The sequence below is a fragment of the Cinclus cinclus genome, chromosome 6 (genome assembly GCF_963662255.1).
Source record: "Cinclus cinclus chromosome 6, bCinCin1.1, whole genome shotgun sequence".
Lineage (NCBI taxonomy): Eukaryota > Metazoa > Chordata > Aves > Passeriformes > Cinclidae > Cinclus > Cinclus cinclus.
The window spans coordinates 12,816,182-12,830,986 of record NC_085051.1 but is presented as its reverse complement, the minus strand read 5'-3'; the positions used below and the strand labels follow the sequence as shown (position 1 = coordinate 12,830,986).

General features: G+C 37.0%; 1 protein-coding gene across 1 annotated transcript in view; it reads right to left on the bottom strand.

Annotated features, from left to right (window-relative positions):
- Positions 1-14,805, bottom strand: part of INSC (INSC spindle orientation adaptor protein) — a 139,758-nt gene that overhangs the window by 33,572 nt on the left and 91,381 nt on the right. Inside the window, exon 7 of the mRNA XM_062495349.1 lies at positions 10,932-11,057. Within this exon, the coding sequence (XP_062351333.1) occupies positions 10,932-11,057 (126 nt within the window). The remainder of the gene's footprint in view (positions 1-10,931; positions 11,058-14,805) is intronic.

Sequence of the window (14,805 nt, the reverse complement as noted above, 5' to 3'; positions counted from 1 at the left end):
CATCTCTACATCATCTGCCATTAATTATTGTTTAACCTTCCCTTACTTGAAGAAATACATGGAGACTCCTACATATCATGGGTGAACCTCAGTTAAGCCATGTAGTAGCTCTGAGCTCATTACAAGCCTGAAGTAAGAAAAATCTCATACAATTATCTTCCTTTGGTTAGGAGCACATGCAAGACACTTCACCTGAGTAATGCCAGCCCTGACTTCAATGTACATCACAAGGAAAAGATACCAGGTTTCAAGTAGCCAGCTGGATTACACTGGGTTTGATTTCCTCTGTTTCCTTTTTACAACTACCTCTGGGAAAACAGTCAGCTCCACTAAGGGCTAGTTTTTGGCCCACGTAGCAGAGTCAGAATATTACCACCAGGAAAACCCTGAGTGAGTTTTTTGTTTCTATAATGGTGTTTGAGGGGTAAAGTTAAATTGCAATGCACTCATTTAAACCAAGCAAACCTACTGGTAGAATGTTTAATAGCAGCCAGGGCTAGAACTGGCCAAAGCTGGTATTGTAAAAGTTTCCGTCATGTATTTTTTCCCTGTTCTCTAAAGAGTAATCTGACTTTCTTACAGTGATAGGTACTGGAGACAAGGAAGCAGAAAAGAAGGTTTGACCAAGTATTTTGACTGTAATTTTGGCAAGTGTGTGAAACCAAACAAAAAACACAAACACCTGTATAAAATTAAAACTTGCAAAATACAAGCATGTGGATTTCCCTCTCGATAACAATATCCAAATCATTCGCATTTTGGGAGCCTTTCTTGGACCTGATTTGCAAAGGTACCTTAGTATCAGCAGCTAGAAAAGATTCCCAGCTTGTAGCTGGACTGAATTGTGTCACAGCAGGGCTCTTAGAGCCTCCCTGCCTAAGTGTGAACTCTGAGAAGTGCTGTGATGCAAGGGCTTATTTGCACCACGTTGAACTGAAGGAAGGCTACTAGCTGGTAGCACTAGTACATGGGAGTACAAGAATGGCAAAAGTGGTTTTGGAGAAGAGCCAAGTTGTAAGCTGAGCATAAGCTGAGGTTTATGTGTTTGCTAGTTTGAACTACTACCAAAAAACAAGCACAAGGAAGTGGTCAAGATGAGAAGTTGATTCAGAATATGGATGCTCTTGTGATGAAAACAAATTTTCTGTAGTTCTCTCACATCCTGTAAACCTGATATCTATTTCCAAACCGAATGAGCCAGTCACTTTGTCTAGCAGTCTCCATCATGTTACCCTCATGTGTGACTGAGATCAGCTCATTTATGAACACATAGAGCTATTTGTTTCCAACTGGCATGACCTAAAGAAAAGAAATATAAATCACCTGGAACCAGGAGAAATAATTGTCTCTTTTTGAGAGTTTTGGTCATACAGTACTTCTGTAAGCATAGTTTTATATTAATAAGGAATCCCATAGCTACCGTTCAATGAATGAAGAAAGTATTTTCTCCTTTTGCTTTTTTGGTAATGTGCACCTGAGAATTCAGTCCTTCAAAATTAAATTTGTATTAACATTTTTGAAAAATCAGTATTATGCAAGCAGGAATAGATACACAAGGAACCATGAAGAGCACTAGAAAACTCTAAGAGTGATAGTTAATTAAGGTGGGAAAATAAATATGAGAGAAGGATTAGAAGGAAAAATAATGTTGGCAGTGAATCCTCAAGCTCCAGAGGCATTTAAATCCCTGCTCTGTTACCAGATTTTTGCAGGAAGGCACCACCTCTCCTTCCTGCAGTGGTCTCAGAAACCAGTGAGGTTTTAGGCAAGCCCAAGGATCAGCCAAGCAAGAAGGGGAAGCTCTGAGCAGTAAATTCTTTGAACTTTCCTATGATCCAGAAAATTCATCCACAATACTGAGTCATAAAATCTGCAGCAGCAGATCAGCACAGCTTATTATTAGCAGAGATTTTATAGAAGGGAACTGTCTACTTGTATTTGTCTCCTTTTACAAGCATTTTCACTCCTATCTCTCCTTTATCATGGCTAAGGCTAAGCTATTTAGAAAGTGCAACCTAAACACATTCAGTACACGTGTTTACATCTGGCAACAAATGCAGATATGAGAGGCAGCAGTTTCCTGCTGAATGGGGAGAAAAGGATTATCAAAGCTACCCATCTTTTAGGTCTTTCTGTCAGGACATCTCTTTTCTGCCTCTGTCAGGGACGAGGAGAACATCTGAGGTCCAAAGTAGCTCTCTGCTCGCACTCTTTTTAAATGTTTCTATTGATTCTCATTAATCTCCGCCTTCAGTTCAGGAGCTGAGTAAGATGTTTCTTTAATTTTAAAATTAAATTTTCTTGATAGATTATTATTACTATTACTATTATTATTATTAGGTAGGGAAAACCCACCTGTTATTTGTGCTGGCTTCTGTTCCTTCAGACATCTCTCGTGGATCATTCGCTGCCCTGATCACTGTCATCACTTTAGGCAATATTTTAAATTGTTACAGAAAAAATCATCATCTGGTGATTTCCAAGTTATTTTTCATTTATAAAATTCTCTTAACATCTTGACTTTTGAAACATAAATCTAGATCTATTTGGAGTGCTTGAAATAAAATACTTAGCGAAATATAAAATCAATAGATAGCATAAAATACTAACAGAACTGACTGCAAAAACCATGTGTAAATTATATGGGAGCCAAACAAGTGCAGAGCAGTAACCTGGCACCAGCCCAAATTTTCAAAACGAAGTTGGAGGGAATGGCAATCCACAGGCACTGCTCCAAGTTGATCTTGCCATTTGAAGTGTACACCTCAGTAACCTGGCATAGCCTGGGGACTTTCCTTTTCAGCTTTTAAAATCTATTTCAATGAAATTTATCTTTTTAAAACAACAAGAAAAAAAGTCTGTAGAGTCTCTCCTGTATCTCAATAAAATCGAGGTGTACAAAAAGGCAGAGCTGAGCGATAGATCAGAAGAGTGGTTGCTCCTCCTTCAGTAACTACATCCTGTATGGAAACCAATTGCCAAAATAAACCTCATTCTTTCAGCTCTCACTTGCTGAACACTTCTCTGGAGCCATGAGAAAAGTATAACAGTGGCAAGATTTACCCCCAGCACATCAGTGATAATACCGGAATGCCACTGTAATGCCTTCTTTTGATCAGGTCCTGCTGAAGCATAAATAAAAATAAAAAAAATAAAAATAAAAATAAAAATAAAAATAAAAATAAAAATAAAAATAAAAATAAAAATAAAAATAAAAATAAAAATAAAAAATAGGCTGCATTGATTGCAGCTATGAAACTTTTGCATGTAGACACATTATCACAGATCCATGCTTTTGCAATACACCACTTTAAGTACAGGACAAAGACTAAATCTGTGGGTGGTGTGGCAGGACTCACACTACAGGGAAAGGACTTTAAGTATTCGTTGTTGGGTTAGAAGACAGCTCATTTTGAACTGACATACAAATCTGTCCATAACTGAAGTTAACAATTTACGGATAGACTTTTGTGTCAACTCATAGATTTCCTGTTGCACTCCATTGGAAAGGCAGACAAAGTTTATCAAAAAGATCTTTCACCTATTTAATTAATTCTAAAAGTTTTCCTTTGTGACACAGCATTGTGTTCAGTAGTCAACAAATTAATATCTACTTAATGAAATTTATTGCCATCAGAAATCTCAGTCATGAATAGACCAACAGATGTGCATGTCTGCTGATATTTTTAGCAGGTAGTCTCTTTTTTTTTTTCAATTACATTACTCAGATGTTTAAGGCTGAGTGCACATTTATATGTTTGCAGAATCTAGGTAAGGCCAGATAAATAAATCCTTAAATAAGGATCTGCTGATAAACAATAGAATCTGTGCCCTCCAAAGCCCAAAGCAGGTATTCACCAACTCCTCAGCCAAATCTCACCTTGTCCTCCTTCACCAGTATTATTGAAATGTTTATCTTTGGTGCTGCACTTGCTGGCTCCTTTCTCCCTCTTTTAAAACCTATAATACGATTTAAGTGAAACAAGGTTTGTATGGAGAGGTACAGTGTTTTACCAGAGCAACAGATACATATCTTTTTAGAGCATCAGGACTACAACAACACAACTACTATAATTCCATTAGTCATTTTAACAGAATTGAAGTAATGGCCATGACCTCAGCCAAAGCAGTTTGCGTATAATTTTTCCCCTATGGAGATCTGGCAATGTACCATAATCCTGCACCAACTTGTCTGTCTTTATTCAATTCTACATCTCTTGAATGAGGCATAAAGAAAAAACTTCCTTGTTTTTCTTTTTGCTTGATGAAATGGGTACTATCATAAAGTGAACAAATTTTAATCTGCTGTGTAACTGGCAGAAGGTTTTCAACAAATCAAATGCTACTTCAGAGACTCGCAGTTAGTTTTGGGGTTTTTCTATTGTTGTTGTTCTTGTGAGATTTTTGTGGGAGGGATGGATTTTTTTAAAACTCTTTTCACACTGTTTTCCAGTATTCACTAATATCACTTCTCTGACTTCCTTATTTCACCTTTAAATTGCAGCCTGTTGCACCTGAGATGGCCAGATTCTGCAGTGACCTAAGAAGTCTTGCTGCTTCTGCCTAGGAAGGTGCTGAAAGAAGGTACATTTACTAATTTCATGTACAAACCTGTGTAGTCAGAGGTAAAACTTGAACCAATGCACAAGAAGCCAGCACTTGAGGAAGGGCAGCTCCTGCACTCTCAGATATGATTTAATGAATCTTGCAGGGGTTTTGACAGAAATGTAATTTGCCAAACACAGCACATTTTTCACTGCCAATTAATTAAACAGCCTTACTCAGAAGAAGTGTCCAGTAAATTAAATAGCTGCAAGCGTAGAACTTTACATTATCTAATTGTACCACAAACTCAGCTACTGAAACAGATATGCCTGGTTATCTAAAAGGCTATGTGAAAAGCAGCTTCAATATGTTGTCCCTCCTGCTGTTCCTTAAGTTTGACTGATATTTCTTTCTCACTGCTCTTCATTCCCATGTGCCTTCACAATTACCCACTGACAGCAGTGACACACAGTTCCCAGCTCCAGCTGTCAATGCCACCAACTTTCAGTGTGCTCTGTGTGTCAAAAACTGCCAGAATAAGTCTTTACAAGGTTATCCTTCTCCCTCAAAATTCAGAAACCTCTTTATCCATTCCTGCTTACTCTTTGTAACTTCACTGTATGATTTCAAAGCCTGGCTACCCAAAGCCATGGAAGATGAGCCAAAAGAGTGTTCCAGGATAAAAAGAAGTGAATTATGCAGACCAGAAGAGTTGATTCTCCAGCCAAAGGGCTGTAAAAGCAATGCATCATTTGAACCCTATCCACCTAAATCTTTTCACGTGTTTTCAGCACACAAGCCAGTGCTCTGTGGTTTTCAACATGCAGAAAGTGAGTTTCTGGGCTCTTCCCAACCATGAAGCTTCACAAGTTTCTCTGTAAATAAGCACTGTTTTAGGGAATATAAAAGAATGGTGTTCCTCTTTATAAAACAGCATTAAGAATGTGCTTGCCAACATGAAAAATTCAGAAAGGGTTGTAACACTGCGCATTACCTGTTTTTGTGGGAAGGAGACAAGAGAAAGTCGCCTTGACATCTCAACACCACCTTATGGATTCTAAGAATCCTTCATTTGGTTGTCATTATCCATCTTTATCCTGTCTCACTTGGGAAACAGAGTAACATGACATTTGATTCTTCATGTACTTAAACTGAAATTTGGAAACTATGGCCATTTTGATTTGTTTTTTGCTTTTTGTTTTTGTTTTTTTTGTTGTTGTTGTTGTTTGTTTTATGTTTTATGTTTTTTGGGGTTTTTTTAAGAAATCTTAATTAATCATTTGAGTTCTTGAACTCAACTTATTTTGGAATAAAATAACCATGCAATTTTTTTCATCTTTGAGATCATCTAATCCTTGTTCTGAAGCTACTAAAATAAGCCCAGAAAATTTTTCATCTGAGAAACAAAGAAACACTAACACAAAGCTCTTCTCTGAGGAGTAATAAGGTCTAACAGGCTGAGGCAGAGATATGCACTTTCTGAAATTTTCTCTTTTCTGAAAATCCTGTAAATAACCCACCATTTGCCATAATAAAAATCTACATTTCCCTGTTTCTCAGAAAACTTGCACTTCTTAAAAGAAGCAAACAACCCGCAGACATGCTTTTAAATGTAGCAACCTAAGGGTTTCTCCTACCTAAACTGGCAATCTCACATACCTTTTCTCGAAGAGTATTATTAATAGAAACCCTTGACATTTTGCATTTGGAATAATGAAATATGAAGGCAGCTATATAGTTCATTCAGACCAGGAAAATTTTCTACCTCTTGCATTGTAGAAAGATACCTCTACTATATACCAGGTAGTATGAGAATTAAAACATTCACAGCTGTGGAGCATTCCCATGCTGTGACAACGAAATCCATGGGTCACCAGCTAACTTTTACATTCAGCCTTCAAATTAGTGACTTTACCTTCACACCGTACAAGCTGTCATAATCAAAGCCCTCTGCATAATTCAGAGAATAGTTTGACTTGAAAGGGAACTTAAAGATCATCTGCTTCCAAGCCCCCTGCCATAGGCAGGAGCATCTTCTATTACACCAGACTGCTCAAAGCCTCATCCCGTCTGGCCTTGAACACTTCTAGGGATGGGACATCCACAGCTTCCCTGGGAAACCTGTTCTGGTGCTCTACCACTCTCACAGTGAGGAATTTCTTTCTAATACAGAGTTCTCATTTCTGTCTCACCCTACAGTCACATGGACATCAGTGGTTTTAGTTGCTGAGACAAAGTTACTCCGTGATTTTAACTGAGACTAATGTTTGAAAATGAAAGTTCAAAGTGGTTAGAGCTGAATTAAGTAATCAAAACACATTCACCCAAAAACTATGAATAAGTTGCAGTAGGAGTTACTCCATTCCCCAGAAAAGCTGGGGTTTTTTTAGCTGTATCATGGACAGACTGCATTATTTCTATGCAGAAATTATTGTTGTATATAAGAATATGGTTATTCTAAGACTGAGACTGAATTCACGATGAGTAATAGTTTTTTAGGTCACGTATGTTTTAGAAGTCTTTGTAAAATTCATATAGCTTCCCAGCCACAAATAAGATACATTTCATCCTTTCTTTACCTTTCTTCTTCTGGAAGTAATCTGATTCAATGTGCTTTAAATGAAGGATTCAAAGTAATTTGTAATCTATTCCTGGGCAATTTTGCTTAAAGCACAGTGATAAAAGCTGTGTCATTTGTTAAAAAGGTTTTAATAATGAAAGTAACAGCTGTTGTCACCAATGTCTCTGGATTATCTCCTCTTAATGAGCTGATTCCAGGTGTCTTGCTTTCTGGAGTGGTTTAAATAATGTAAGTAACCATACTCGGCACACTTAAAATTTATGCAGCCGGCTGCTTGTATAATCACCCAGTTTTTGTGGCAGTTGACCCTTGATCTAGGTCCCATCTAAGCTACATTTTTTTAATGTGATAACATTTCACATTCACAGTAAAAAATGCAGTACACTGCACTGTTTGCTATTTATTTCTGAACCAGCTCTGCAGTTCTTTCATTGCAGCAGGAAGTTTATTGCCACAGAAGCCTCAGTGAAAAACCACACAACTGAGCTTCAGGAGGGCAAAAATTGGAAAGCCATGCCTTTTAGTACCACCAACAACAACTTTTGTACAGACAGCCCTGAAGCAGAGAAACTGCCACAGTTTTTATACTTTAATGAGGCTGCATGTCACCAAATATATGGGAGACACTTTGTTCAGGCAGCTCTGCAATACAAGGACCTAATGTATGCTCAGAGGGGCAAGGCCTGAAGAATTGCTTTAGAAAATAAAAATGTCTATTCAAACACAAACCCCATTTCCAGGCAAGATTACTCCATGTTGAAGACCATATCTGTTAGGTTTTGTGTGTGTCTTCATAACCAAAGCATTACTTGAAGTTCAGTTATTCCCAATGCAATTTGCAGGATATATGTCACCAAGGTCACAATTATCACTTTTTCTGAACCTTAAGTGTCACTAAACGCACAGAATAACCTATCCAAATTCTATGCCTCCAACTCTCCCTTCTACATTGAGGTTTAATTAAGTTTAATTAAGTTTGCAAAACACATTCATGAAGGTTCAGATATTCTTCTCTCCAAAGCCCTCAGCAAGTCTCAAGAACCAATCTACTGACCCACTACATCACTTTATTTCTGTCCTGAACCTCAGAGCAGGACACACCACCAGGTCCATCTGCATGTGCAGCAGTTGTCACATTGTTCTTCAGTTCAAGTCATGCTCAGCTCTCACAAACTCCTTTCAGTTGGGGTTTATGGATTTTATATATTTTCTCTATTCTCTATTACCAGTATTACTTATTGTGTTTGCATAAAATCTGGGATACCCAGATCAAGAATAATCAACTTTTCCGGTGCTTTAGCTTTCTCCTAAAAATGCTTGAGTGCTGCAAGACACAGATGAAAATATTCTCTTGGGTACAGGGAGAAACATCTATAGGAATAATATGTTCTGGTTGCTTTTCCAGGGTCTCTCCACTCCACTCTGAAGTAGGATTGGTCAGGAAGCTCAGACCAAATAATGATCTCAAACCTGCTGATGTCACAGTGGATTACAAAATTAAAATGTATCAAACAACCAGACACCCACAAGCAGTTTGAAGCACCAAAATTACCACTTGTTGAGCACAGCTTACAGAGAAAATTTATTTATGCAGTCCTCAGGCACACAATGAGACTATTTCCCCACTATTTTTCTACTTTAATTGCCTAATTTATCACTCTTGAGTTCCTGGAGCTCTGCACTTCAATGTACGAAAAAGTGAGAGTATCAGTATATTATCAAAATTCAGTAAAGTACTTGCAAGTGAAATAATTGTTCCAAACTCACATTTTAACTAACTGATTTTACATCATTGTACACAGACCCAGCTAGATTCACCCAAAAGGGAAAAAGCTAAACATTGCCACAGCTACCTTATCACTGCAATTAGAGCAAAGATCACCTTGCTTATCAAGCTGATAAAAAAAGGTGAAAATGGCTTTTTCCAGTGTGAGATATTTATGGACGAGTGACTGGGAAGAGTGAGAACTGTTTTGCTGGTTTTATTTTTAATTGAAAGAGTTGTTTTTTATTAAAATAGGCAATTTTCTACATCCTTAGAAATGAGCACTGAATTGGCGACATCAAAGAGCATTGGATAAATAAATAATACTCCTGGTAATTTAGTAATTAAGCACTGCAATTACTGCAGAAAGAGCACCATCCCCTTTTAGTTCACCTCTCAGATAAGTGCTTCATAAGAAATTGTAACTCTTGCTGCTTTCTTTTAAGTGGTCTTTTAAATGCTGCAATGGTTGAAAAATGGGGGGAGGGGAAGCACTTGCATAGGTTTGTTTCTTGATTTTGTTTTTTGTTTGGTTAGGTTTTTTTTAAGTCTTGAGTTGCTTGATAACCAAGTTTGGGGTTTTTTTAAATGAAGTTTCTGCCATTAGAAACCCAGTTCAAATTGCACTGATATTTTAATGCACTAGGTGGCATAATAATATTCATATTAGAAAAATTAAATTATTTGCCCGCACCCAGATACTTCTCTGGATAAAAGAAGCCACCCTTTCTGCCAGATAAGAAGTCCTATGATAACTTTTGCAATTATAGGATTGCAAATACTTTTGTGTTCTTTGGAAGGCTACTTCATATTTTGAAAGGAAAAAAACTATTCATATTTAAATACAATGACTTAAGAATTGAAAGCCCTTGAAGGTAGGGATTTCAGTTAAAAATCCTTTAAACCCTGCTCTAATCTTGATTTTGATCAAGTTTACCCTGAACAATTTTACTTGTGGCCAACACTAAAGCAGATCAAAGGAACGTGAGCTTGAGGGTGTTCACTTTTTCTGGGACTCCTGTTCCATCAGCTTTGATATGGGCCACGTTAAACACATGTTGATGCTGCCAGGAATTGGACCAGGTGACTTGAATCAATCTTTTTCATTTCTGACTCTATTAACTCCACCATTATAGTGGACATAATGAAAGATCCTTTTAGACTGATTCTGGTGTCACTCTGAACCAGCATTATGTCAAAAAAAATTTAAGTCATCTTCATTTACTGTAAACTCAGAGACTTGCTTTTTGCTGCAGGTGTTCTGTCACAGTTTGCTTGAATTCAGGGAAGTAAATTACAAGACATGTCAATGTAAAGAGGCAGTGAAATAATTTATCATTAACTTGAAGAGGCCATTATACAGCTGAGGAAAATGACTGTTTTATGAAATACAAAGGATGAGATCATGATTTAGTGACCAGAAGGGTTCATTTTCAAAAACATAGCAATATCTAGTGAATGTGAGAAGGGAAAGGAGCTAAGAAGTTGATATAATTTTATCTGGATAATGTTTTGATGTTGGCCATCGCAGTTAAAAGTGGCTTTTATGAAAGCTGCTGCTGATTAACAGACACATTTTTTGATTGACTGATGACTGTATCTGTCCCACTTCTTTCTATGCAACTACAGCTCTCACAAGCTGCAGCATTGCCACAAGCAGGAGCCCTATCAGACCACCAGGAGAGGATTTCAAGAGGTATAAAACCTTCTATTTTTTAAGGGCAATTTGAAACAGTGGGGATTCTAAACTCCAGAAAATATAATTTCTCTTGTTTGTTCTCCTTTTTTGATGTAGTCACCAACATGTTGACCTGTTTTACAAAATTATCCCCACTTATAAAGCTTATTTGTGCCACGATAATAGGATAAAGCCATTGCTGGGACTAATTTTTTGAAGACTGAAGATGTGTTCAGCACAGAAAAGGTGAGCATAGGATGGAACATAGTATCAAACACTACTACATCATCAGTTTCTGGAAAAGATTAAAGACAGGGCTTCTCCATTTTGTGACAGTCAGTAAGTAATCCTGAAGTGCCTACCTTTTCCAGCTGGTTCATCCCTTCCTCTACACAGCAAATTGATGCCAGTGTTCTCAGGGTCTGGGGATAAAGGCACCTGAAACAATCCTGGCGACAGATCTTAAAGAGAGCAACGACACCTCCTTCCTGCAGGGCAAAAAACAGCAATCAGGAAAGTAGTACTAGAGGTTTCCCCAGTATTTAATCAAGATTGGGATGGGGAGCAGATTCCTTTAGTGGTTTATCCAAAATAGCTCTCATAATGACACCAACAAAGAGGATGTTAAGCTCACACAGAGAGCTCAAGTGGATTAATGCTTGTACACTGAGTGATGAAAAAGTAGTACAACCTCAGTAGGAGGTGTGCTTAAGTGATTGATTTCTACCAGTTGCAAGCTTCATTTAAATTAAGCCTGACATTCCTGCAAAAATTACAAAGAACCATCAATAGGTGGCAATTGGAGTGACATTTAACTGATCCTTCAGCCATATTATTAGTATAAAATAGATTTTTGTTACCATATATTTCCCATTCCGCTACATTTTTGAGCTCCACACAAAATTTACTTAATGCTAGAATTATGAACAGGAGGGTCATATGTTTGAAGAGGTATTTAAAATAACATGGAAAAAGGTGTCAAATTTTAAACAAATACAATCCAAATCTTCATCCTCAAATAAATAAAGTCTGCATTCCTAAAAGATTTTCTTTAAATACTATAGTGGAAAATACTTGAGTACATATTGGAATAGCTATCCTTAATTAATTTCTGACAGAACTTGTAAACGTATGTTTTAGTAAATTCCATATAACAAATGTAAACATTAAATACCAACAATGTTGCACTTTTTTTGTGGTGGGGTTTTTTAAATTATTTTTCATTTCAAAATGTTGTGCTATCAGGTAGACTACATGTCTTTTATGATGTAGAATCAGACATATGATGAAGACGAAAGCATTTAAAATACTGATGACAGATAAAATCTCAGACTAAAGTGTTCAGATTACAGCAGTCAATTAAAAATAGTTGAAATCATGGACCAAGTGAAAAGTACCCCCTTTTTTAAAGCCTGTTTCAGTAGACGCTGTTTAAAAAATATTTTTAGATTCACAGAAATGATCTAATTTTTTCCTCAGCCATTTTTTCCTCAACCATTATTTGAAAGCTCAACAGGCTATACTGACTTAAAACCTCTGGGCAACAATTCAGACATTACTCATTTTTAGAATTCTGTATTTTTGTACTAGTTCTGCTTGAATACAGTAGATGATAATAGAGGAAGGAAAACCCTCTGTTCAGTCCAACAAAAAAATTAAACCAAGCAACATAGAACTAGACAAAATTAACCCTTCTGCTTATTATCCTCACAGAAGAAGTTTTATATCATGTCTTTGCACAAGTATATGGAATTTCTGTGGCATCAGTGAAAACGATAGGCCCACTGAAGATTGTTCGGAGTAAAATTTATTTCTGGAGCGGTAAGAAGTGTGTCTGTTATTTTATTTCAATAAATACTGTATATAGCCTAATGCAGTAAGATATTTCTGAGCCTTTATATTAAAAAAGAGGCAGTACACTAACAGAGTTTCAGTCATATTTTTCCTTCCACAAAAAGATACTGATATTTCACCCAAGCAGTAATTAAATTATCTATCAAAAATGCAGGTGAAAAGCTGTTGCACTGTCATTCCCAAGGCAAAGGTAACAGTTTTGTTGGGGTTTTTTTGCATAAATTTCATTATCAATTTGAATTTTCCCACAGTTCATTTGAATCAGGGATGATCTTATCCTCTGCTTTAGCCATAATAAGCAGAAGTTTGTGGACAAATCTAGTAATGCTCAAGTTTTTTATGCCAAATGGGTGACCTGATCTTGCCTTTGATGGACAGGAAGTGATTTATCACTGCATTTGTCAGCAGAGATCTGCACTCTTTATTCTGTGCCCCATGTGCCATTACTAAGCTGTAAAATACTGACCATGAGTAATGAAGTGAGAGATCTCACTTCAAGTGAAAGTGAAATATTGGATGGGTGGGAAATACTGAGCCTGATTCCATGGCTTGTCAAAACCAGTCCCCTCACTGGGATTGGAGCATTTCTCAGAATTCATTCAGCTTTTTCAAGATTCATCCCCTGTATCTTTTGGAACAACGCCAAACCATTCCATCTGACAGGGACATACATAAATTGGTTAAGTGGGTAAACATTCAGAGGAAGAGAGGGACACTTTGCTTTACTACTTGATGACCTGCTTCTCTCCTGTATTGGATTAACAGGAATTCAATTCTGTGGGATGTTGTTCAGAAGAGCTAGGTTTAGGCAACAAAATCTGAAATACAATCACCAAAACTATGTGGACTGAGGGAATAAAGAAGGGAAGCAAAAAGGCATCTAATTCTAAGGTGGAATACTTTGCAGTGTCAGCCTGAAATGACCTGAAGTGCAGTAAATTCTCATCAAGGTTTTGACAACATTTATAATTATTTTGACAGATGATCTCCAAAGAGATCTTCATCATAAATACTTGCTAGGAAAGGAACTGGCATATAAAGGTAAGGCAAGATGTATTAGAAGCTTCTCAGATCAAGCGATCTGCTGAACAGTCATAAGGAATTCCAATATCAGGTATTCTCCAAAGGGGGTATTATGCAGGTGTGAACATTTTCATTTTTGTTTATTTCTTTTTTACAAGCCTATTATCAACATGGCACTCTGTTAAATTGAATTCTATCATCAGTAAAATGAGCCTTTTAAGAAATAATATTTTCTTTATCACTCTATGACCTATTTATTTGAACTCATAAACAGATTTTTAGCAATTCTTCTGGTTGTTAGGCATCCAAATCCATTTATAGCCCTTTTGCTCTAAGCAATGCTAATTTTCTTATCTTGTCCATACTACTACTCATTTTTGTTAGAGACCTTAGGTTTTATGTCTCTGACAGCTAGTGAGAAGTACCACTGGCTGCCAGGGTGAGTCAGCAACATGATTTTTTCACAGCAGATTATAAAGTTACAAGCTAAAAAAGAAAGTGTCAAATTATGCCTGTTGGTGGAATAAAATTGTGGGTGATGCTTCAGCATAGAGGGGAGCATGTGATTTTGTAAATTTTTGTAAAATATTAGCAGGGGATAGAGGAGAAGGAGAGAGAAGACTGAAACCCTTACCAAAACGTAAAATGAGAGACCAGCTCCTGTAATATTGTAGCTTTACAACATTATCTTGGTTCTTTTTTTTTTTTTTTGCACCTCCAAGACTGGTGTGCTTTAGAGCTGTAACTTATAGCTTGGGAGAGGAAAAAACCTAAGAGTGTTCCACAAGATCACACGTCATCATGGAGAGTAAGACTTTAAGGTTACATGGACAAATTTGTTGAATTTCACTTTCCTGGTAAACAAATAACGTCTCTGGGGATTTTTTATCAAGGATACTAGGACAGCTCTCGAGGGAACTATGGATTCTGAAGAGATTCTAAAAGATTTTGAAATTACTTGGCATTATTTCAATCCTTTTCCACCCTCATAATGACTGAGAACAATTTCAATTTCTTTTGTTGTTTATTTTCTGTTTTGAAGTCACCCTAAATTTTTACTGTCATAGCTAAATAAAGCCAGTGCCCATCTCTTCTGCTTCAGAGATTGTGAAACATGTCACAAATGAAACTTGAATTACAGCACGAGCAGCATTTCTTGTGTTATCTGGTCAAAAACTGGAAATGCTACAAAGGCTGTAAACAAGAAATAAAAACATACTTTGTTCATATTGGGAGCTTCTGGAAAGGTGCAAGTTAACCTCCAAAGCAAGCAAAGCTCAGTGCTGTGAAGTTTCTTTGTCTGAGCTCTTTACCCATTTGAAATTCTGGTCTGTTCCAGTTCCTCTGCCCCCTCGGTCC